The sequence below is a fragment of the Spermophilus citellus genome (genome assembly GCF_964194105.1).
Source record: "Spermophilus citellus genome assembly, chromosome: 3".
NCBI classification, from domain to species: Eukaryota; Metazoa; Chordata; class Mammalia; order Rodentia; family Sciuridae; genus Spermophilus; species Spermophilus citellus.
Genome location: NC_138184.1, coordinates 219,137,191 through 219,163,839, shown reverse-complemented (window position 1 = coordinate 219,163,839; position 26,649 = coordinate 219,137,191). Strand labels below are relative to the sequence as shown.

The following is a 26,649-nucleotide window of genomic DNA, read 5'->3' as shown; positions in this document are numbered from 1 at the left end:
CCTAAGTCTTTCAATAGTATTTCATGTTTGCTTTGGGCCACTGGCTCTTACTGATTCATTACTCAGATTATCTGACCCTGACATTAAGGATAGTCTGGTAGACAGGATAGGTTCTTGCAAGGCAAACAGAGATACAAGCACACACAAAGACCACTGGTACACAGATATAGACACACACACACACACACACACACACAGTAACTTTTTCTTTTAATTTTAATTAATAATAAGAGCTAAAATTTATGAATGCTTACAATGTTCAAGGCACTGTGCTAAGGTGTTTACATGTATTGCCTCGTTAAATTCTCCCAGCAGATTATGAAGTCAAAATTATAATTATCCCCATTTTTTAGATGAGAACACTGAAACACAGAGAAATTAGATAACTAATTTAGAGAGCCAGAGTTTAAAATCAACAGAGCTGAGTTCAACAAAGAAAGTGGGACTGAACACTAAAGAGCAAAGGGACACTTGGATGGTTGCAAAGAAGTCCCACATAATGTGCCTGATACCTGACCGAGGTTCAATGGAGGTACAAGAGAGAAAGGATGGCCAACTCAACAAGGGTGAGAGGGCAGCTGGGTGTGCACAGGCAAAATGTTGAACCTGGCCTAAATCAAAATGGATCAAACAGAACACAGACTTAAATGTAAAAGTCAAAATTTTTAAATCTTTAGAAAAAAAAATGTAGGAGGAAAATACCAAGTATCTATGGCCAGTAAAAGATTCTTAGAAAAAAAATTCTTAGATATTATACCAAGAACATGATCTATAAAAAATAATGAGAAATTAGACTTATCAAAAATTTTAAATTTGCTTTGTGAAAGACTACAAAGAGAAAAAGTATTGGTAAACTTCATGTTTGACAAAGGACTGATATTGAAAATATGTAAGAACTCTCAAAACTGAACAGTTAAAAAAATAATGTCAAGGGCTGTGGTTGTGGCTCAGTGATAGAGCACTTTCCTAGCACATGTGAGGCACTGGGTTCGATCCTTGGCACCACATAAAAATAAAGAAAGAAAATAAAGGTATTGGATCCATCTACAAGTAAAAATCTTCTTTTTAAATGACAAAATAATTCAATTAGAAATTGGGCAAAGAATCAAACAAACATTTCATTGAAAAGAATTTACAGGCTTCTTGGAGCCTGCTCCTATCAGAACATACACCGAGCCCGGAGCGGCCGAATTCTGGCTCCTGGAACTGCTCTGGCCCAGGGCTAAAGAACCCGCGGAAACTGCTTCTCGGTCCGGGTCCTGCTGAATACTGTGAAGGCCAGAGGGGCAGAGCAGAGCCGCCGCCCGCACCCGGAACAGGCCCAGCGACCCGCCGGCATGGTATCACTTCACCCCAACTGCAGTAGGGGCAGAGCAGAGCCGCCACCTGCGCCCACAAGGTAGGCAGACCTGCGACCAACTGGCGGATCAGGCCCAGCGGCCTGCCAGCGTGGTAGACACGTCACCCCAATTGAAGTAGGGGCACAGCAGAGCCTTCGCCCGCGCCCGAACAGGCCCAGCGGCCTGCCGGCGTGGTAGTCACGTCACCCCAATTGGAGTAAGGGCAGAGCAGAGCCGCCGCCCGCGACTGCAAGGTAGGCAGACCTGCGACCGACCTACAGAACAGGCCCAGGGGTCGGCGGGCGTGGTAGACACGTCACACCAATTGGAGGAGGGGCAGAGCAGAGCCGTCGCCCATGCCTACAAGGTAGGCAGACCTGCAACAGACCGGCAGAACAGACCCAGCGGGCCGCCAGCGTGGTGGACAGATCACCCCAATTGGAGGAGGAGCACAGCCGCCGCCCGCCCCTGCAAGGGAGACTTTTCAACTATACAAGAGCAATATAAATAAATAGGGGGAAAATTTCAAAAACACAACAGTTTCACCAAGCAGAAAGAAACGCAAGCAGTATGAAAAGACAAAGAAAGAAAGGACCACAAGCAATGCAGGTCAACTCAACTTTAGAAGAGGTAATAGCTGCAGCATATGGAATTTCAGATAAAGAATTCAGGATATACACACTTCAGATGATCTGGAGTCTCAAGGAAGACATTAGACAGCAAAATCAGACAATGAAAGATCACTTCGACAATGAATTACATAAACAAATCCAAGAAGCAAAAGATCAACTATACAGGGAGATAGAGGTAATTAAAAACAAACAGAAATCCTAGAAATGCAGGAAGCAATAAACCAACTTAAAAACTCAATTGAGAATACTACCAGCAGAGTAGAACACTTAGAAGATAGAACATCAGACAATGAAGACAAAGTATTTCAACTTGAAAAGAACATAGACAGCTCAGCAAGACTGTTAAGGAACCTTGAGCAGAACATCCAAGAAATATGGGATAACATAAAGAGACCAAATTTAAGAGTCATTGGGATACAGGAAGGTATAGAGGTCCAAACCAAAGGAATGAGCAATCTATCCAATGAAATAATACGAGAAAACTTCCCAGACTTGAAGAATGAGACCGAATCCCAAATCCTGGAAGCCTACAGGACGCCGAATGTGCAAAACCATAAGAGATCCACACCTAGACACATTATAATGAAGATGCCCAACATACAGAATAAGGAGAGAATTTTAAAAGCTACAAGAGAAAGGAAGCAGATTACATTTAGGGGTAAACCAATCAGGATAACAGCTGATCTTTCAACAGAGACTCTGAAAGCTAGAAGATCCTGGAATAACATATTTCAAACACTGAAAGAAAATGGGTTCCAACCAAGAATTGTGTATCCAGTGAAATTAAGCTTCAGGATGGAAGATGAAATTAAAACCTTCCACGATAAACAAAAGTTAAAAGAATTTGCAGCTAGAAAACCATCTCTTCAAAACATCCTTGGCAAAACATTACAGGAAGAGGAAATGGAAAATAACAATGAAAACCAATAGTGGGAGGCAGGACAGTAAAGGGGGGAAAATAATCAAAGAGGAAAACAAACCATGTTAAGTAACATAAATAAACAAATATGGCTGGAAGAACAAACCATATCTCAATAATAACCCTAAATGTTAATGGCTTAAACTCACCAATAAGGAGACACAGGCTAGTAGAATGGATCACAAAACAAGACCCAACAATATGCTGCCTACAGGAGACGCATTTGATAGGAAAAGATATACATAGACTGAAGGTGAAAGGTTGGGAAAAATCATATCACTCATATGGACTTCAGAAACAAGCAGGAGTGTCCATACTCATATCAAATAAAATAGATTTCAAGCCAAAGTTAATCAAAATGGATAAAGAGGGACACTACATACAAGGGAACCATACACCAACAAGACATAACAATCATAAATATATATGCCCCAAACAATGGTGCAGCTATGTTCATCAAGCAAACTCTTCTCAAGTTCAAGAGTCTAATAGACCACCATACAATAATCATGGGAGACTTCAACACACCTCTCTCACCACTGGACAGATCTTCCAAACAAAAGTTGAATCAGGAAACTATAGAACTCAATAACACAATTAATAACCTAGACTTAATTGACATATATAGAATATACCACCCAACATCAAGCAGTTACACTTTTTTCTCAGCAGCACATGGATCCTTCTCAAAAATAGATCATATATTATGTCACAGGGCAACTCTTAGACAATATAAAGGAGTAGAGATAATACCATGCATCTTATCTGATCATAATGGAATGAAACTGAAAATCAACAATAAAAGAAGGAAGGAAAAATCATGCATCACTTGGAGAATGAACAATAGGTTACTGAATGATCAATGGGTTATAGAAGACATCAAGGAGGAAATTAAAAAATTCTTAGAGATAAATGAAAACACAGACACAACATATCGGAATCTATGGGACACATTGAAAGCAGTTCTAAGAGGAAAATTCATTGCTTGGAGTTCATTCCTTAAAAAAAGAGAAAACCAACAAATAAATGATCTCATACTTCATCTCAAAATCCTAGAAAAAGAAGAGCAAAACAACAGCAAAAGAAGTAGAAGGCAAGAAATAATTAAAATCAGAGCTGAAATTAATGAAATTGAAACAAAAGAAACAATTGAAAAAATTGACAAAACTAAAAGTTGGTTCTTTGAAAAAATATATAAAATCGACAGACCCTTAGCCATGCTAATGAAGAGAAGAAGAGAGAGAACTCAAATTACTAGCATATGGGATGAAAAAGGCAACATCACAACAGACACTTCAGAAATACAGAAGATAATCAGAAATTATTTTGAATCCTTATACGCCAATAAAATAGAAGATAGTGAAGGCATCGATAAATTTCTTAAGTCATATAATCTGCCGAGATTGAGTCAGGAGGATATAGACAACCTAAACAGACCAATATCAATTGAGGAAATAGAAGAAACCATCAAAAGACTTCCAACTAAGAAAAGCCCAGGACCGGATGGGTATACAGCAGAGTTTTACAAAACCTTTAAAGAGGAACTAATACCAATACTTTTCAAGCTATTTCAGGAAATAGAAAAAGAGGGAGAACTTCCAAATTCATTCTACGAGGCCAACATCACCCTGATTCCTAAACCAGGCAAAGACACTTCAAAGAAAGAAAACTACAGACCAATATCTCTAATGAACCTAGATGCAAAAATCCTCAATAAAATTCTGGCGAATCGGATTCAAAAACATATCAAAAAAATTGTGCACCATGATCAAGTAGGATTCATCCCTGGGATGCAAGGCTGGTTCAATATACGAAAATCAATAAATGTTATTCACCACATCAATAGACTTAAAAATAAGAACCATATGATCATCTCGATAGATGCAGAAAAAGCATTCGACAAAGTACAGCATCCCTTTATTTTCAAAACTCTAGAAAAACTAGGGAAAACAGGAACATACCTCAACATTGTAAAATCTATCTATGCTAAGCCTCAGGCTAGCATCATTCTGAATGGAGAAAAATTGAAGGCATTCCCTCTAAAATCTGGAACAAGACAGGGATGCCCTCTCTCACCACTTCTGTTCAACATAGTTCTCGAAACACTGGCCAGAGCAATTAGACAGACGAAAGAAATTAAAGGCATAAAAATAGGAAAAGAAGAACTTAAATTATCACTATTTGCAGATGACATGATTCTATACCTAGCAGACCCAAAAGGGTCTACAAAGAAACTATTAGAGCTAATAAATGAATTCAGCAAAGTGGCAGGATATAAAATCAACAGGCATAAATCAAAGGCATTCCTGTATATCAGTGACAAATCCTCTGAAATGGAAATGAGGACAACCAATCCATTCACAATATCCTCAAAAAAATAAAATACTTGGGAATCAACCTAACAAAAGAGGTGAAAGACTTATACAATGAAAACTACAGAACCCTAAATAGAGAAATAGAAGAAGATCTTAGAAGATGGAAAAATATACCCTGTTCATGGATAGGCAGAACTAACATCATCAAAATGGCGATATTACCAAAAGTTCTCTATAGGTTTAATGCAATGCCAATCAAAATCCCAATGGCATTTCTTGTAGAAATAGATAAAGCAATCATGAAATTCATATGGAAAAACAAAAGACCCAGAATAGCAAAAACAATGCTAAGCAGGAAGTGTGAATCAGGCGGTATAGTGATACCAGACTTCAAACTATACTACAGAGCAATAGTAACAAAAACAGCATGTACTGGTACCAAAACAGGCGGGTGGACCAATGGTACAGAATAGAGGACACAGAAACCAATCCACAAAACTACAACTATCTTATATTTGATAAAGGGGCTAAAAGCATGCAATGGAGGAAGGATAGCATCTTCAACAAATGGTGCTGGGAAAACTGGAAATCCATATGCATCAAAATGAAACTGAATCCCTTTCTCTTGCCATGCACAAAAGTTAACTCAAAATGGATCAAGGAGCTTGATATCAAATCAGAGACAAGGCGTTTGATACAAGAAAAAGTTGGCTACGATCTACATACTGTGGGGTCAGGCTCCAAATTCCTCAATAAGACACCCATAGTACAAGAGTTAATAACTAGAATCAACAAATGGGACTTACTCAAACTAAAAAGTTTTTTTCTCAGCAAAAGAAACAATAAGAGAGGTAAATAGGGAGCCTACATCCTGGGACAAAATCTTTACTCCTCTCACTTCAGATAGAGCCCTAATATCCAGAATGTACAAAGAACTCAAAAAATTAGACAATAAGATAACAAATAACCCAATCAACAAATGGGCCAAGGACCTGAACAGACACTTCTCAGAGGAGGACATACAATGAATCAACAAGTACATGAAAAAATGATCACCATCGCTAGCAGTCAGAGAAATGCAAATCAAAACCACCCTAAGATACCATCTCACTCCAGTAAGATTGGCAGCCATTATGAAGTCAAACAACAACAAGTGCTGGTGAGGATGTGGGGAAAAGGGTACACTTGTTCATTGTTGGTGGGACTGCAAATTGGTGCAGCCAATTTGGAAAGCAGTATGAAGATTTCTTGGAAAGCTGGGAATGGAACCACCATTTGACCCAGCTATTCCCTTTCTGGGTCTATTCCCTAAAGACCTAAAAAGAGCATGCTACAGGGACACTGCTACATAGATGTTCATAGCAGCACAATTCACAATAGCAAGACTGTGGAACCAACCTAGATGCCCTTCAATAGACAAATGGATAAAAAAAATGTGGCATTTATACACAATGGAGTATTACTCTGCATTAAAAAATTACAAAATCATAGAATTTGGAGGGAAATGGATGGCATTAGAGCAGATTATGCTAAGTGAAGGCAGCCAATCCCTAAAAAACAAATGCCAAATGTCTTCTTTGATATAAGGAGAGTAAACAAGAACAGAGTAGGGACGAAGAGCATGAGAAGAAGATTAACATTAAACAGGGATGAGAGGTGGGAGGGAAAGGGAGAGAGAAGGGAAATTGCATGGAAATGGAAGGAGACCCTCAGGGTTATACAAAATTACATACAAGAGGAAGTGAGGGGAAAGGGAAAAATAATACAAGGGGGAGAAATGAATTACAGTAGAGGGGGTAGAGAGAGAAGAGGGGAAGGGAGGGGAGGGGAGGGGGGGATAGTAGAGGATAGGAAAGGCAGCAGAATACAACAGACACTAGTATGGCAATATGTAAATCAATGGAAGTGTAACTTATGTGATTCTGCAATCTGTATATGGGGTAAAAATGGGAGTTCATAACCCACTTGAATCAAAGTGTGAAATATGATATATCAAGAACTATGTAATGTTTTGAACAACCAACAATAATAAAAAAAGAATATATCATTGAAGCCCTGAGTCTAGATCAATATATCAGGATCCATTTATTAATATTGATAACTTCATGATATTTCATTCTTTAGTAGATACAATTATAGTTGTAACATAATTTATTTGTTCTTTACTCAGTTAATAAACATTGAGGTTTTTTATTTCTGTTTCAAACAATGCTATAATAAATATTTTTGTACATTTAAAAAAAAGAATTTACAAATGGCAAACAGACCAACATCAATAGACATCAGAGAAGAACACACTTTTCAGAACAGCTAAAATGAAAAATAGCAACAACATCAAGTGCAGGTGATCATGCAGATACTAGGTCATTCATATCTTGCTGGTAGAAATGCAAAGCAGCCTTTTTACTTTGGAAAACAGTTTGGAGGTTTCTTATAAAACTGAACATGGGCCAGGCACCGTGGGGCACACCTGTAATCCCAGTGGCTTGGAAGGCTGAGGCAGGAGGATCATGAGTTCAAAGCCAGCCTCAGCAACTTAGCAAGGCTCTAAGCAGCTCAGCGAGCCCTGTCTCTAAATAAAATATAAAAAGGGCTAGAGATGTGTCTCAGTGGTTGAGTGTCCCTGAGTTTAATTCTTGGTACCAAAAACAAATAAAACAACACCACCACCAACAACAACAACAAAAACTAAACATGGACAAATAAAAGACCCAGCAACTGGAGTCTTGGGCATTTGTCTCAAAGAAATAAAAAGCTCTGTTTTATATAAAATCTGTACATGAATTTCCATAGCAGTTTTATTTATTTAGAATAGCCCATGACATGAGATGCTCAGGTCCCAGTGCCAACCTGTACATGGGTATATTCCAGATTCCCTTTATCAAATGAATAATACCTGGAAACTACTCATATATAAAAAATATGACAACATGGAAGAATTTTGAGAAGATTTTGATAAATGGAGAAAGCAAATTTCCAAACTTACATATACTACATAATTCCATTTACATAAAATTCTTAGAAGAACAAAATTACAGAAATGGGTACAGATTATTGGCTGCCAGGGAATACAGAAGGAGCCAGGTGGGTATGGTTATAAAAGGGAAAGGAGGGATCTTTGTAGTGATGGAGATGCTCTATATTTTGAAAGAATCAATGCCAATAACCTGGCTGTAAAATTATTCAACAATTCTATAAGATTAAGGGAACTGTGTACAAGGTGTATGGTAGCACAGTGTTATGTATTATAACTGCATAGGGATCTTTATCTCAAAATGAAAGTTTAATTTTTTTAAAAAATGTGAATTTATAAGAAAGAGAAAATTTATAAGTAAAGGAAAAAAAAGGATAGAGATCCTTACAAGAGAAATATCTGCACACACATAATTGGACTTCCAAGAAAACCAAATTAGAATTCTCCCACTTTCTATTAGCCTTGCAGCTTTTCCCTGTCCTCAGTCCCTTGGGAAATGGAGGGAGGCGAGTGATGTTCTGTACTTTCCAAATTTTCCAAGCCACCTGTGCTCAAAGGCAAGTTTTAGGGGCTCAGAAGGAAAAGAGAACCTCAACAAAGCACTTTACTCATCAACCACACTGTACCCCCCACACACTTGCACCCCTCTGAAGGACACATCTTAGAAGTCCTGACTCATCACCTAAATCAAATGCAATGATATTTTCCATATATATATATATATATATATATATAATTTCTGCACACAACTCAGAATTTTTTTCAGAGCTTATTATACATCTGACACAGATTAAACTTTTCAGTGTTATCTCAAATCCTTTCCAGGACATACAGTCAAATGTTGCTGTCCCTATTTTAAGTGACCAAGCATCTATAGAACACCAAAAACTCAAACAGCAACCTCAGCAAGGAGCATCAAGTGTGTGTTTCATGAAAATAGTACTTACAGAAGTAATAGAGAAATCATACAGAATATACGTCTTATTAGTTACAGCATCTGAAAGAGAAAGATAGATGCAGGTCCATCACCATGGGAAGCAGAGGAGTCTAGCTTTTCTCTTTACCTGAAATACCTTTGCATCTAATCTGCACATTTTTGTCAACCGTCACAGAAGTTTCTTGGAGCACTTTCTATGAATTCTTATTACTCTTTGTGGTACTGTTTTGCTGGAATTAATACCGTTTGAATTGCATTATAGTTATCCACTTGCTTAGTACCTATCAGGCTAGACTATGGCTTTCCCAAGGTACATTTTATATCACATTCTTGTGCATATGTCTTGTTTATTATGTATTAATACATAGCAAATAAATATTAACAGTTCTGACTTCATTCAGGGTGGAATTTTTATATAATCCCAGGCTAAAAACTTGTGAGGCATTCATATGAAAAGCTTAAAATGTAAAAGCACACTACACAAATGAGATTCATCTGCCTCAAGAGTAACTGAATCTGTACTTTACAAAGATGTAAGCAAAATGTATTGCTTTGTATAAATAATGATATCCAGAGAAGAGAATAAGTAAACTAAACAAACTGATGTCTGTTGCTTTGGAAGGGTCCATAACACAGAAGCTGGACATTTTGAAGTCATTTATGCACTGTGTGGGGCTAACGGAACTTATCGGTTGAGTTCTCACTCAATAATTATAAGCTACAGAAATAAACAGCATGATAAGAGTGCCTTACTGGGCAGCCTTCAGTGATTCGCTCCCACTGAGGGCCACAGAGATGGCCCCAGGAGGAAGTCTACCTTTAGTCACACCGTCATCCCAGTACAGCTCTCCTTTGGCTTCTCTCTTATAGTCCAAGGCGACAATGAGTCCCAGGGAATTCTTCCGGCTGAGAAAAGTAGTTCCCAGTTTCAGAGAATGAAGAAGAGAGGGATCCATGTGAAACCAGACCCCTTGATGTCCCAGGGACAGATCCTCCCAGAGTCCATCCCAGAAACTTAGTAGATCCTAACATTGTGTGCAAACATGGAAATTGAGTGTAAGCAGACAGCAGAAGTTAATAGAGTGATCGTAAGATTGACTGGTGGAGGGATGCAGTGCCTGTTGGAAGTGGGTTTGCAATCACCCTAACAGTGAATATGTATTGGGTGCTTACCATGTGACAGGCACTCTTTTAAATATCCTACATGCATTGTCATCTGTATCAATCCATTTAACAATCACAGACATGCTAAAAAGTCAGACTATCATCCTTCCCAGTTTACCAAGGAAAAGCATAAGTACAGAAAAGTGAGGTGCCCAGGATATATATATATATTGCAGAGCCAGGACTTGAACTCAAACTGTCTGTCTCCAGAATCTGAGCTCCTGAACTCAAAGCTATGTTGCCTTTCACACGATCACCCTTTATCTCCTTCTGAATTTGTGTTCTCCCACACAATAGGGGATTTACCTGAGGATAATTTCTGGCTACAGGGAAATCCTCATGGATTATTATTTTGATTATCCTTATGATTTAATTTAATACAAGTGTAAAGAACTATAGAAATGTAAAGGAACTGAGGCTATATTTGCTCCTGCCTAATGAGGACTCAGAGGACAATTTGGAACCGACTTTGAAAGGAGGAGAGGAAGACTGCTTCCTGGCACTATTTCCTTGGCCACCTGCTCTCGGCCTCTACTGTCTCCCTCACAATGCCATATCCCACTAGAGCACCAATGTAGTCACGTCCTAGAAGACACAAGAGCTTACTTACCTGGTTTCTGTGGTTGTGTTCGGCTGCTGGATGGGAAATATGTAGCCTCCTCGAAGGTGAAGCCCGATCCTGTCACCTGGGAGTAGCATATCCACAAATTGCTTTCTCCACTGGATGGCATCTCCCTGATCCACAAAAGGAAACAGAACGTGAGGACTACGAAGAACCTTGGAGATCATCCAGTTCAATTGCCTCATTTTAAAGAAGAGAAAAATGGAGACTTCCAAAACTAAGTGACTTTCTTGAGGTATATAGAGAGCAGAGCTGAGACTCCAATCCACACCCTTCCTTTATAGCATACCATACTGTACAACGCAGTTGGAATCAGGATGTTCCCAAAGGTCCACGTGTTAAAGGTTTGGTTCCAGCGTGGAGCTATTAGTAGGTGGTGGAAACTTTTAGTAGGTGGGGGCTGCCTTGTGAGAGGTTTTAGGGCGTTGCTGGTGTATACTTAAAGGTCTCTACCTCTTCTTTTTCTCTCTTTCACTTTATGGCCAAGAGTTGAGAGGTTTTGCTTCACCATAAGTTCTTGCTGTGATGTGCCATCACAGGCCCAAAGCATAAGGCCAATTAATCATGGACTAGAACCTCTGAAACTACAGCTGAAATAAACCTTTTCTCTTTATAAGGTGATCATTTGGTGTACTTGTTATAGTAACAGAAAACTGACTAACACACCGTGATTCCCCCAACTGAGCTTGAGTTCTTTATATTATCACAGATAAAGGCCAATAACTGCACAGGTCCAAGAATGAAAGAGTAAATTTCCAAAAAACCTACTCCAGTTATTCAAATTATTTCACTGTACATTTTAAAAAGTCTTCTACTATAATCTTAGTGTCAATGTCCTCCTAAAACTCATATTTTGTAACCTATTACCCTATTGTGGTGATATTAAAAGGTGGGGCATTTGGGTAAGTGCTTAAGTCAAGAGGGCTCAGGGGAAGTGCCATCAGTGAAGAAGAGTGAGCCTCACCAGACACTGCCTCTCCTATTGCCTCCAGCTTGGACTTTCCAGCCTCTAGAACTTGGGTGATAGATCTTGGTTGTTTACAAATTACCCAGTGTAAGGTATTTTGTTATACCATCCTGAATGTACCCACAATCAACTAAATGTAAAACCTCATATGATTATCCTACCCCGAGCCCTCCAGACTGCTGGCATACAATTGCTCTCTGCCAGAGGCATATTTCTGAGACAATTGGAGTCACTGCACTTACTGTCTCGTAGTCATACCAGGTGGCATCTGGAATGTATGCTCTTACTCGGTCTGCACCCTAGGGAAATGAAAAGGAAAAGCAGGGTAGCATCCCACTTTACAGTTTACCCAACACCTCCACATCACTGCACATCATCATTTGAACAACCCTGGGAGACAGCGGGGATCATCCACTCCACTAATAAAAACTACAGAAATTCCGAGAGGTTGGGCAGTTTATTCAAAGCAGAGTTGTATCTAGAAATTAAGTCTGTAATGCTTGTGCATTTTCTAGGAAAAGCATAGAAAGTTCATTCACTGAGTCATGCTGCGTGGAGATGAGCCAGCCAGGCCCCCAAGACAAAAACCCAGCTCCTGTGTTTATAAGCAGGTGTACTCAATTCTGATCCTTCCCCCACCTTCCTCACTCAGCCCTGCCCCAAGTCACACTTCAGGAAAATGCACGTGGTCCTCCATGCAGGGACCTCAGAGTAACACTCCCACCTTTGACCATCCCTCTGTTTTCCCTCCCTGCTCTTCAACACGTCCAAACTTTCTCCTCAGCCCAACCCCAAAGCACACCCTTCTGGATAACGGGAAACACAGATGTCAGCATACACACACACACACCAAGGTATTTAAAACCCACGTCAATGCCATCCTGAATGTCTAATGACACAGGTTGTGAAGCAATTTTTCAAGATGAAAATTGTTTTCCTTGGTGGGTCAATGAACCAAGAATACTCTTTTCCTATTTCTAAACCTTTATGGTCTCTCTTATTTACATACATAGTCAGATTTAAATACAATCATAGATGCTCAGGACCTGGTTCATTCAGCTGGAATGCAACAAGGACAAGTGTAATATCCCACCCCGTGGTGGTTCAGGTTACAAACATACTTCATACAGGACAGGTGTGATGAGGAGTCCAGGCCCCCACAAGAACTGCTCATGCACTTCCCACGTGGCTGGGTCCTGGTAGAACCTAGAAAAGAGAGACTCGGTGAGGCATGCACAATTATCAGCACAAGACAAGAGCACATGATGTACCCTGTGTCCTAACTGACCTTGTTCCCATTAGCAAGATAAATGAAAAGGCTATCTGAAGGGGGTTCTCTGAGGGTTAGGAAACTCACTCATGTAACAGGGGCCTTGCTACTGTCTGCCCCTGGGTGTGAGCGCGGTAGAAGAGGGTGTAGAGATAGGGCAGCAGAGTGTATCGGATGTTCAGATAATGTCTGGAGGAATTCAGCAGCAGGGACTCAGAACCAAAGGCAGCAGGATCCTGGTCCTAGAAGAAAATGGAAGCAATGACTGAGTTGTTTTTTCCATCACCATTTAAAAGTCCCCTCGTGACAGGTTTTCCCAGGTGACAGGAGCAATGTTTCCCAACTTGGAGGACATCAAAGCATTTCCATAACTGAAAGACTCTTGACCCCATTCCTTCATTGTGCAGCTAAGGAAGCACCATCAAAGGTCACACGACTTCCTCAATGTGGAATTGCAAGCAGGTGGCAGAACTTTCATTTGGCACTTGTCTTCTGAGGGCAGATGAGAGCAGCCCCGGTGGCCAAGAATCCCACAGAGTTGCAATGGACATAAAGGGGCCACAGTGGGCCCTGCTCCCCCCCAAACTGCTCTTATTTATTGAGGGTTTTTATAATATTTATTTGGAAGATAATAATAATTAAAAAATTGTACAAAACTGAGTTGCACTACTAAAATAATTTTAAATCCATTTCCCTAGCCATACTTCTTACCACCATGATCTATAATTCATTTTTTATTTTCATGTATTTTAACAAATTTTCCAATTTAAAATATTATCTAGTTTCATCTGTCATATTTTCGCCATCACAACTTATTTTATTTTCTATAGCCTGAAGAGAATGACCTCTATTTGTTCTTAGATGTATAAGGTGTGAAGAAACCACAAGGCCAGGTTTTAGCAGATTTTTTTCCAAGAACAAGAAAGGAACCCATTAGAAGAGAAATCTACTCTTCTTACCACCCAGAGACAGAAATTTTCCATCAATGGTTGGCACTCATTTTGTAATAATTTCATTAAAATTTGGAAGATGTAAAAGTTTTGCACGTCATATTTAGACCTGTCATCTGGTAACATATGACTGGGAAAGCCAGAATTAGACAGGCAGACAGGGGAGGGTCAGATCCAGGAAATGGAGGGATTGAAATGTTAATTCCTTCATAGCTCTTCCTCCATCCTTATCAAGAAAGGTGCCCCTGCTCCAACCTGTTGCTAAGGTAATCAGTCCCAGGAACTGTCCCTCCCTACAGGGAGTTGTAAAAAATGCTAATTAATTTGCCCTGGGCCCCCCTCCTGCCTGGATCACTCCTCCCAGCGTCTTCACCTTTGGCCATCCCACTGAGCATTTCCTGGGCCTAGTCACATACACAGCAAGGAGAGAGATAAAGGGAAGAGAGCAGGAGAACAAAGGAAGCCTAGGACATATAAAAACGCAAAAAACCTTCACTTCTCAGTGTTGGGTGCAGAGCAGGCTGAACTGTGTTGTCTGCAGGGCAGGCTGAACAGATGTTGGCTGCAAATAGCCCACGCACTCAAACCCCCCTCTATCTGGTCCTTTATCACCTGTTTGCCTCAAGTCTGAACATTCAACCCTGCTCCAGGCTGAACACTTAACCCTCCCTTGGGCTAACAAGGCAGCTTGCAGACCCAGAGGCCCCATTAGATTTGGGCTATAAAAACTCCCTCCTGACAGGCCCCCCTCTCTCTTGCTCTTCTCTCTTGCTCCCTCTCTCTCTTGCTATCTCTCTTGCTTTCTCTGTCTCTCTCCTGTGTGCGCTTCCCCCCCCCCCTCTCTTTCCTTCTTTCTTTTCTCTTTGTTGCACTGCTGCAATAAAGATCTTTTGGTTGCTCCGAGTGTTGTGGTCACTTTCCTTTCACTCAGGATACCAGGGTACCAGCTATGGCCCCCTCCTCCCTCCTGGGAGAAGTCTATGTTACCCCTTTATAAATAAACCCTGCTTTATATGCTTGCCTCGGCATGCTTCTCTAATGCTCAAACTTCAACATGTGGGGAAGCAGGACTCCTCACCAGTAACCAGTGGTATCACTGGGAGCAAATTTTGGAGGAAATTACCTGAATTTACTGCTTTCCTTTGTTCGTGCTCTGCAAATAGAACTATTCTATGTATTCAGTATGGGGCTCATAAGAACCCTGAGGCCAAACACACACAAAAAACCAGTACTCAATAGCCTCCACCTCCTTGGTTTCCAATTGAGAAAGTCTAGAACTGTGCTATTCACTGTGGTAGCCATGAACTACATGTCTACTGGACACTTGAAATGTAGTCAATAAGACTGAGAAACTGAACTTTTAATTTTATTTGTTATGGCCGATTTAAATATAAATATAAACACTGAATCAATGTAACATAGTTTCCATTAAACAAAGCTTCATTGTTTTGATAGAATTGTTTTACTTCAACTGCTAAAAATTTAACTAATGCAAATTAAGATGTATACAGTTGTAAAAATATACACTGAATTTTGAAGGCTTGATAAAAAGGGATATAAAATAGCTCATTAATAATAGCTTATGTATATGGATTTCCAGTTTTCCCAGCACCATTTGTTGAAGAGAATATCTTTTCAACCCCTATCTCTCACCATGCACAAAAAACAAATCAAAGTGGATCAAAGACCTAGGAATTTAACCAGAGACCCTGCGGCTATTAGAAGAAAAAGTAGGCCCAAACCTCCATCATGTCAGATTAGGCCCCAACTTCCTTAATAAGACTCCTATAGTGCAAGAATTAATATCAAAAATCAATAAATGAGATAAATTCAAACTAAAAAGCTTCTTCTCATCAAAAGAAACAATAAGTGAGGTGAATAGAGAGCCTACAATTTGGGAACAAATTTTTACCACACGCACATCAGATAGAGCACTAATCTCTAGGATATATAAAGAACTCAAAAATCTTAACACCAAAATAACAAATAACCCAATCAATAAATGGGCCAAGGAACTGAACAGACACTTCTCAGAATATAATATATAATCAATCAACAATTATATGAAAAAATGTTCAAATCTTTAGCTATTAGAGAAATGCAAATAAAAACTACCCTAAGATTTCATGTCACTCCAGTCAGAATGGCAGAATAAAAACAATAATAAGTGTTGGCGAGGATGTGGAAGCGAGGAATACTCATTCATGCTGGTGGGACTGCAAACTGGTACATTATCAATATAAGTAATTAATTAAGTAAAATCAGGGAGACCGGTTTTGGGTGAGTTCTAAAAATTTAGAGACTGTTACCTGAGGGATTAAAATTCCCTCAGTGCTCTTCCCCTACCCTATCAAAGATTTGAAAGGGACACATAAGGAAAGGGGGGAATGATAGACCCAACCTGATCTTTTATTAAAATTGGGAGCCATCTTGCCACAAAGCCATGAAAAGCTAATTTCTGCTTTACTATAAATTACTGAAAATTCTGAACCTGCTTGGAATGCCTGCCCGTGCCTTGAACTCACCCATGCCTGGCTCTCTGACCAGATAGCAGCCCTCTCTGAAACTTTAGTGACACCTCATAAATATTGGCCTTCCCTGGCCAGACAACGACCCTCTCTGAGGCTCTAATGGTCTTCATAAATTCTGATGTTAGGGCCAGCAAAAAAAAAAAAAATGTAAACTACCATTAGTGTGATGCTTGTCAGAGTTCTGTTATCTGTAACCCCCCTTTTGTGTAACTTTCTGGACTATAAAGCTGGGCTGTAGGAAAGGTGGGGCTGCTGTTTTGTTCCCGCCATTTTGGGAGGGAAAGGCAGCCAGGCCGGTCGAAATAATAAGCTTGCTTTAATTTGATTTTAATTGGAGTCAGTGGTCTTTTCTTGCATCCTGGTCTAACAAATGGAACCACCATTTGACCCAGGTATCCCACTCCTTGGTCTATACCCAAAGGACTTAAAAACAACTTAATACAGGGACACAGCCACATCAATGTTTATAGCAGCACAATTCACAATAGCTAAACCGTGGTGGAACCAAGGAACCAACCTAGGCACCCTTCAGTAGATGAATGAATAAAGAAAATGTGGTATATATACACAATGGAATTTATTGACTATTAAAAAAGAATAAAACCGTGGCATTTGCAGGTGAATGGATGGAGTTGGAGAATATAATGCTACGTGAATTAGCCAGTCCCAAAAAACCAAATGCCGAATGTTTTCTCTGATTTCAAGATGCTAATTCATAATGTGGTTGGGGGTGCATGGGAGGATTAGATGAATTCTAGATAGGGCAAAAGGGAGGGAGGGGAAGAGAGCAGGCATGGGGGTAGGAAAGACGGTGGAATGAGATAGACATCATTACCATAAATACATGTACGAAGACACAAATGGTGTGACTCTACTTTGTGTACAACCAGAGATATAAAAAAAAATGCTCTATATTTGTACTATGAACTGAAATACATCTGCTGTCATATATAACAAATTAAAATTAAAAATAATAGCTTATGTAAAACAGGTTGATAATGTTTTGTATATTGCATTACATAAAATACATTTAAGATATTCCCTATTTCTTTTTACTTTCTAAATTTAAAGTTAGACTGGTATGCGTAGCTCTTATTACAATCCTACTGAAAAGAGGTAGCATATGAGAAAGCAAGCTAACATTCTAATCTAGCCACCTTGGTGAGCTGAGTGTTCTTATCTAAGTCATTTCAGTCCATTTCTTTGTGAAGAGCATATGCCTTCTGTGCTCCCAGCCACCTTCTTGAACAGTCAGAAATAATTCATCTCTCTCTCTAGACCACAAGCGGCTAGGAAAGCCCAGGGATAAAATGTGTTGAAGGGTTGACAGTTGTTAGAGTTTAGATATGAGGTTTCCCCGGAAAGCTCACATGTCAGACAATGCTTTTTTTGAGGGGAGTGCTCCCTGTTTCCTTGTTGCCATGTCCTGAGCTGCTCTGCTCTTCCACACCTTTCCTCCATGAAGCTTCACCTTCAGCCTAGAGCAATGGAGTCGGCTGTTTATGGACTGAAACCTCTGAAACTATGAGCCCCAAATGAGTTTTTCCTCCTCTAATTGTTCTTGTCAGGTCTTTTGGTCACAGTGATGAAAAAGTCGACTAAAACAATGGTTAGTTCCTCCAGGTTAGAGACCGTCACTGTACAAAGTCAGGAGTCGGAGATAAAATGATTGCGAGGACATGACTGTAATGAGACTACTAAATGTGAACCCACTCAACTTGAAATATTTCAGCTGCAGATTATTTCATTACAACAAAGGACAACCAACCTTGCTTATTTCTGCTGTGATTATAAACATCTCCTTAAGAGGGACTCTGAAGCCACTTCTATATACTTGCCCATCAATAATATCATTTTGTAATCCCACTCATGAGGCTGAAGGAAGATGGCAAGTCCATTTCTAGCCTTGGTAACTTATCAAGACCCTGTCTCAAGAATAAAAACTAGGGCTGGGGTTGGGGCTCAGTGGCAGATCACTTATCTCACAAGTATGAGGCACTGGGTTCGATCCTCAGCACCACATAAAATAAATAGATAAAATAAAGGTATTGTGTCCATATACAACTAAAAAAATTAAAAAGAAAAGAATAAAAACTAAAAAGGGCTGGGGATACAGCTCAGTGGTAAAGCATTCCTGGGTTAAACCCAAGAATCACCCACACTTAAAAGATGGAAAAGGATAAAGTTTGCATGAATCATGGGAAGTAGTAGAGAGGTGGTCTTCCAAACTATTCATAAAAACATACAAAGTGAAAAAGTATTTCAGGTCACTGGTCTGCCTGTCCCTAAATCCTTCTCCTTTGCTCTACCATATCTATGAGTGGTTTCCATTTTATTAAACAAAGTAAGATTCTAATGAACTCCAATTGTCTCAGCTCCTGTAAGGGGACAACAAAGGTGACAGAAGTACTATAGAAGCTTTAACCAATTTTCTCACTTTTGTGGGTGAGTTTCCCACAATAAAATCATTTAATATATATGCATGCCCCTTCCCACCCACTCTTACCCTGATACCCTGTGTTTCAGGTGTATCTTGTAAGATTTACCTATCCTTTTTCTGTAGTGAGGGTTAACTATAGACTCTCCCTCAACCCCTCTTTGAAAACAAACAAATAAGACAATCACTTCTCCGCCACTTCTCGGAGACCTTACCCTGAACCCAGGCCCATTGTGATTCCTTGATAGTGGATAAAATGCTCCAAGTTGCATCCACCTTCTGCAGAGCTCCTCTGTGACGTTTTCTTTATAACCACAGATGTTGGCACCTACCTGGAGAATCAGCACACAGACCAAAATGTTAATCACTGAGAGAGGTAAAAGCACTGACTGTGTGCTTCTATGATAAAGAAAAAGGAAATATCACATTGGCATTAGAGATTCCATAGTCCCAGGGCAAGACCACAGACAAATGAGAGAAACAAAGTGTGTATTACAGGATAGACTGAGCAGACTGACTGGTGACATTGATCATGGTCCGTATACAGAGGACTCTTCCTCAACATTCAGTTCCCAGTTTCATTCTTCCCTATTCACTGATGCTCTCCTGGTGGGATTTTTTCTGTGATACTAATGCAGTTCACTCGTGGTATCTCTTTCCCATCTCCAGAGACTCCATGGGTGACAACACAATGATTAATTTTAACGTCCTATCTTCAGAAGACAGCTTACACCACCCATAGAAATTTATTTTTTCCAACACATATCTCAAGAGACATGTGCTCCTTAGTTTTTCAAAGATCCTCAAAGACTGATAATGGAAGGAGTGTCCAAAGACAAAGGGTTGAAGTTCCTTGGCTAGGAATGAGGCTCACCATGGGGATGCCAAACAGGTTGAACTCAAGGATACCAGGGATGGACCATCGGAGATCATCCCATGTAGCCGCATTGTCCCCCAGCCAATGAGCAGCAAATTTACCAGATCCCGCAAAAGTAGAACGGGATAAGATGAAGCTCCTCTTATTGGAGAAGATAGTCTCCATGGCCCTGAAAAAGAATGCATTCAGTTGAGTGTGAGGTGAGTTGTGGGCATTTAGAACCCACCTTGCCTGGTGGGAAGCAACAGTCTTTCCAACCAAACTGAAATAAAACCTCAGGATATCAAAAACCAGGCGTGTAAACAAACCAGCCTTTTTAAGGGCTCCTGTCCCACTTCTTTTTTTGTACTGGCGATTGAACTCAGAGCACTCGACCACTGAGCTGCACCCCCAACCCTATTTCTTATTTAGAGACAGGATCTCACTGAGTTGCTCATGATCCTCCTGCCTCGGGCTCCCAAGCCACTGGGATTAGAGGTGTGCACCACTGGACCCAGCTCCTTTCCCACTTCTGAGAAAGATTTTACATCTCATATGAGACTGTGAAAACCACTCTCTTGTAACCCCAAAAGAATTTCTCCAGGCTCCTGTCCTCCTGACTATGCTTTCTCCATCTTGTTGGGTCGGGCTTTGGTCCAAACCCCTTGATTGACAACATATTGTAACTGTGTGTTGGGTTGTTGGACCCGTCCTCTCTCTCCAGACAGGTTTTCTAACATCCCTGGATTCCATGCCTTGCTGCCCACGCACAATCTTGCGTAGTACAATGACAGTTCAGGTTGGAACTCTGTCTTCACTTCCTCTTGGCATAGACTTGCAGACACTTCACCCTTTTTACCCCTGGCTGGAGGTTTATTGCACTCTGCAATTATTGATCATGGAAGAAACACATTCAACCCACTCAGATTGAAACTGAAACAGAGATGGACGTGGCTCAGGTTATGGTGAGAGGCAGGCCATTATGGTAACCCAGATTAGATAGCAGTCAGGTTCTTCCCGGCCAAGAAAAAGCCTCTTCGAGATCCTTAAGTTTCTCTTTCCCCTCCTCCAGGTATGGCCTTTTACAGTCAGGTCATATCTCTGGGAAGATCTGATATTTTAGCCTAGAGGAATGTGAATTTCACTCCCTGGTAGCCCAGTAACCACTGTCCCCAAACTATCCTTCCAGTTAAGTTTGCATGAAATCTACATCAGACCTATGACTTCTCTTCTCCTGATGTACAGATCTCATTGAATAAAAATCTTGCCTCTTTTTAAATGTAACTCTGTCTCATGTCCAAAGGCCAAGTCCCATGTATCTGCACTGTTCTCAGGGAATATAGGTGATCCTGCCCAACCCAGGGAAATTAGAAAAGTCCCCTCTACTTTATCAGTCACAGTTACATTTTAACTATTAGTCATAATTATTCAAATATATTAATCCACACATTCAAGATTTTATAGCACCTTTATCACATGAAGACATGGTCAATAAAGCAATTTGAAGCTTTCCTGACTCTTTCTGACCATTTAGTCACTTGCCTTCCCACCTCCCATTCTTAAACAGAAGCATCTAAGAGTTGGAATATATCAGAACAGGGAGGGACTATTGGGAATATCGATTCAAATCTTTCATTTTAGAGATGAGAAAATTGAGTTTTACTCACTAGTTTATGTTTCAAGAGAGGTGGTATGAGAAAGAAAAAAGTAAGAAAGAGAACATAACAAAATCAGAAATAGGTATCCTTCTTTTTGGAACTTTGTTTTCACTGAGAATCAAATTTGTGCATTTACTGGTCAAGAACTCTCTCCCCTGGACAATCCAGGGTACTGCAAAGTCCTGAAGATAGCATAGCATTAGGAAACGGCAGACTCAGTCTCACCTCTAATTCATCAGGTCCCCTGTGTGTGCTCCCTGCTCTTCCTTTTCTCATATCTGTTCCACCAAAATATCCTCAAAGCTCATACTATTCACAAAACTAAAGATACAGAGGTTGGTTGCCCTCAAGGAATTTATTCAGCAGGAAAAAAGAAATGACCATCTAAAAATTATGATATAATATTGTTGCATATTAACCATATTGCAATATGTGACAATGTAGTACAAAAGAGGAGAAACAGCGTTTTCATAGAAATGTTAGGAAGTTTTCCAGATTGTATATCTGAGGTGAGATATTATAGATACATATGTGTTCACAAAATGGACAGCACAAGGAAGGCCATCTTGTGCCGGGCAAGCACCACATGGAAAAATGAGTAGCATTCAGAGTTGGGAAAAACAAGCATCAATATATTCCATAGCATAAAGTATGAGTGCAAAGAATCAAAAAAAAAAATAATTAGACTATGATGGACCTTACAGGTTGTACTAAGGGATTGGATTTTATCAAACAAAAGTCAGCAATTTTACATTGACAAAGAAATGAGAAAACTCAGCCTCTCAGAAAGATGACTTTGACAGCAGTGTAGAATAATACTTTCAAAACTTGAATACATATTCGATACACCCATAGTTAAAATGAAGATTTTGATTCCCAAGTTCTAGATAGAGGTCTGAGATGTGGCACTTTCAGTACATCCCCGTTGATGCTGACATTGCTGGTCCTTGGATCACACTCTAGAGAGGGCAGAGGATAATTTACTAGAGATAAGGATTAAGTCAAGGAGAAGGGTCATAGGTCAAGTGGAATGATCTACATGAGAGATGATGATGACCTCAGTTAAGAAGTGGCTGTGGGATAAAATGGGACATGGTTATGGTAGTGTTTCAAAAGTAGAATAGAAAGATCAAGAGCTGATTTGATTTCTTATGAGGGCATTAGAAAAAGGATGATGCCAAGTTTCTCACTTGAGAGTCTGGGAGATAAGGATGGTACTGCTACCAATCAAGATAGGGAATTCAAGAGTTTCAAAAATGATTAGCCAGTATGGAAGAAAGCCAGGTGAATGGTGTGAGAAGTACTATAAGACATACAAGTAGAGAAGGTCAGAAGGTAGTTTTGGATATTTGTGTCTGAAAATCAAGGAGGAATCTCATACAGAACTATAGATTGTAAAGTACAGCAAAAATCATTGAAAGGAATAAATTCCCTGTGCTAGCAGAGAATGGAAAGAGAAGCCTGAGGATTGATCTCTAAGACTCATTCCTGAAAGAGTAGACAGAAAATATCCAGATAAATGCAGACATGGATGTGAGAAGGAATAGCAGCAAAGGGAGAGATGCCAGCTACAGTCCTGTCTCAAGAACTAACACAACAGGTTCAAAGGAGAAGTTGTGACTTCAAGTGTCACAGACACAGAAAAGTTGAGTGAGGCAAATAAAGGCTGAGACATGTCCCATGAGCACATCAAAGTCCCCTCCCCTTTGTCCCCACAAATACCAGACCAGGAGACAACAAGAGGAAGACTGAGACTTTAGCTCTTCCCTAAGCCACTGGAAGATCTCCAATAGCCCTTCCAGCATTTTGGTTTCCCCATCTCTGCTGAAAATCTAAAATTAAAGTTTTCTTAAGTTGAACCCCAAATTTCTTGCTGTCTTGGGTATAATGATTATATTTCATCATCTTCAAAGGAGAAATTGGGTGGAGTAAAAGTGGCTATTTATCAGTTTGCAAAGTTATCCTTAATAAAATTCATGTGGCAAAGTGAGTGAAGGATGGAATGCTTTACAGAACACACCTGTCTCCTTAACAGACTTTCCTAATGGGTGGTGCTGATGGTGCTGATGTGGTGGTGGTGATGGTAGTGGTTGTGGTGGTGTGGACATTATGTGTGTGTGTCTGTTCAGATAAGTTCAGATAAGTCTGAACTTCACATAAACAATATTTTAGTATGCTCTGTAAAATCTTGTTACCCTGTATTTTTATTAGCTAAAATCAATCCCTGATCCATAAGGCAATCCAGATTAATCCGATACAGAAACCAAAGGTTTGTAGGAGAGAACTTCTTAAGTACCCAGCTAGACCAGTTTCTATATGCTTATATTCAAAACAATATTTGAACAATATACTTATGGAACACAAGAGAAATCCTCCACCTCCCACTTCCCCAAATCTGGAATGAGGGAGAAAATCGAGTTCTTACGAGTGTGTAGCTCTTGCCATGGAATGGCCATACAAGCTGTGGACGTCATAGTGAAGGCCCCAGTAAAACTCTGTGTCCATGCAGAGAGTTCTTGCAAACAGTAAGTGGTCTAGAATGCCTGGGGGGAAACACCCATTAGTAAGGCAAGTCTCCATCAATCGACTTTAACAAAATAGTCACCCAATGTTTTTCTTCCTGGTTGCTGTAAATTCCCCACCAATTTCCACCTGACAAAGTCCTGTGCAGATCTTAAATTCTATCCTAAATACCACTTTCTAATGGGAGCCTACACTGACCATCCAGAGGTCATTAAAAATAATTTGCGTTCCCTTGAGCTCATAAAGGATGGTGTTGAGTGGAGGTAGCTGGAAACCCTGCTCAGAGCAATATGCAGTTGATCTGAGATTAAACATATAGCACACACTGTTTATCTGCAGAGACTTAGTCAAGGAGAGTTGAGTGTAAATATACTGGTATGAGTGCCCCAGTCACATTTTAAAAACAAAAAGCTAGATATGGCACTTGGGTGGTTTCATGACTAAAAGCCAAATCCTGGCTCTGAGAATCTCCATTGTTACTGTATTTTCCCTTTCCCAAGCCTATAATGGTCAGCCTTTACTGTGTCATGGCCTGCAATCTCTATCTTCCCTTTCTTCTCCTTATGGACCCATACCTAGGACTATGTTTATCTTCCTTCATGAAGTCTTCATCACATAGAGGGCCTTAGTATGAGGTACAACTTCAGAAAGTGATGGAACAAGGAATGACTGAGGTTAAGATTTTCCCACCAACCTAACACAAGATTTTGAGTCAGATATTAAATTGGGTTATAAAATATTTTAAAAATTCATATTTCTTGCCCAGCTTGGATTGTAAAATGAGATAAACAACCACTATAGTAATAAAAAAAAAGGAGACTAGAATTTTTTCAGGCTGAAACATTGTTGCATCTGTATCTTTATCATGCCAATATGTGCTGCATAACCATGAAAAGGAACATGACTGATCATATTGTGAGTAGACAAAATGCCAAGGGGTAGGGAGTGGGGTGCTTGCCAGAGCAAACAGAAGGCGATACTTTGAGGTTTTAAGTAAGGAAAAAACAATATCTATGGCCAAGAAGATTAAGAGGTTGAGGGGAAAAAATTAAGAAGCTGATCCAGAGTGGGAAAAAAAGGTGTGTGTGTGTGTGGGGGGGCAATACAGACCAAGCAGAAAAGAGTAAAGAATAATTTAGGGAAGCAAAGAATAGATTTTACAGTTGGTTAAATGGTTTGACATCAAGACTCTCCTCACCTCAAAATTCTTTACTCCTTCAGTGATCAAAGGGAACCAAGAAGGAGATCAGCCTATCAACCTTGAGCTCACTTTTGTTAGTAGCTCAGGGGGTCCACCACTGTGACCAAAATATCTGATGAGAACAACTCAGAGGAGGAAAGATTTTCCTTGGCCCCTGGTGTCATAGGTTTACATCCATGGTCAGGGGTCCCACTCCTTTGGGCCTGAGGTGAGGCATAATATCATGGTAGTAGAGTATGGTGAGGGCAAGCTTGTCAGCTCATGGCGGCCAGGAAGTGAAGAGGGCAAGGGGGCTGGGGAAAAGATAAGCCCCTCCAGGGACCTACTTCTTCCAACTAGGTCCCACTTCCCACTAGTTCACGAAGTTATGGATGGATTGATCCATTTGGTGGATCAATGACCTAGAAGTTCCACCTCTGAAACTTGTTGCACTGAGGACTCTGCACTCAACCTGTGATCTTTGAGGGTCATTTTAGATCCAAACCATAACAGCAGGCATGGATGTAGGGTAGTCAAAGCAAGATAAATTGGCAGAGGCTGTCCAGATGTCCACCCAGCCCATGTTTTCTTCCAGGAATATGAGGAGATTGTACTTGAAGATTATACCTCCCCTTGGAGTTAAGCTGAGGCTGGGAGCAGATTCTAGAAAAGGAATTTGGGTAAATAGGGTAGACCCCATTTCCAGGCCCACCCATAATATTCCCTCCACCCTTTCTCCTCTTTGCCCTGGAACCTGGAAACAAAAGCCTCTGAGATAAGAAAAACAGACAATGGAGGAAACTAGATCTCTGAATCACGGATTGGATCAAACCAGCCATCCTCACTAGAGTACAATGTCAGTGAAGAACAAAATTTATTGATTAATGCATGGAGATAATGGGATTTCTTTGTTTTCAGGTATGTGCATGCACACACACATTCTTTCAAAAGAATATCATGACAGAAGAGTGTGTTGAAGGAAATGAGTCCTATAACTAGAACCTTTAGGGAACCACTGATGTCTTAAGCTATTGCTAATGGTGTGGGGAGGATGGAAAAAGGAAGGGAGAAAGAGATAAAGAGAGTAAGGGAGGAGGGAAGGAAAAAAAGAAAGGGGGGGATGTTAACAAAATTACAGCTTTACTTCAGTGTAAGGCAGTTTGTGCTTGGAGAGTTCTAAACCTCTCACAAAGCCTGAAATGGTACCAGCTAACGGATGAAAGAATCTGGAACTCCGGGGTGGAAGGATGGCCAGGGGAGAGACCAGGCTCAGACAACACTTTTCACCACCTATTACCCTTGGTTTGTGGCAGTGAAAAGGTAACTGGAGACAAAGCAATGCCACCAAGACACAAGTGGAAGAGTGGTTGGGAA

At 40.2% G+C, this 26,649-nt stretch overlaps 1 protein-coding gene across 1 annotated transcript in view; it reads right to left on the bottom strand.

Annotated features, from left to right (window-relative positions):
- Positions 1 to 26,649, bottom strand: part of MGAM2 (maltase-glucoamylase 2 (putative)) — a gene marked incomplete at both ends in the record, with an annotated part of 94,204 nt that overhangs the window by 41,732 nt on the left and 25,823 nt on the right. Inside the window, 9 exons of the mRNA XM_081283327.1 lie at positions 9,128 to 9,177; positions 9,935 to 10,023; positions 10,892 to 11,016; positions 12,113 to 12,169; positions 12,992 to 13,076; positions 13,228 to 13,382; positions 19,274 to 19,390; positions 19,933 to 20,104; positions 23,998 to 24,115. Coding sequence (XP_081139453.1) covers positions 9,128 to 9,177; positions 9,935 to 10,023; positions 10,892 to 11,016; positions 12,113 to 12,169; positions 12,992 to 13,076; positions 13,228 to 13,382; positions 19,274 to 19,390; positions 19,933 to 20,104; positions 23,998 to 24,115 — 968 coding nt within the window. The remainder of the gene's footprint in view (positions 1 to 9,127; positions 9,178 to 9,934; positions 10,024 to 10,891; positions 11,017 to 12,112; positions 12,170 to 12,991; positions 13,077 to 13,227; positions 13,383 to 19,273; positions 19,391 to 19,932; positions 20,105 to 23,997; positions 24,116 to 26,649) is intronic.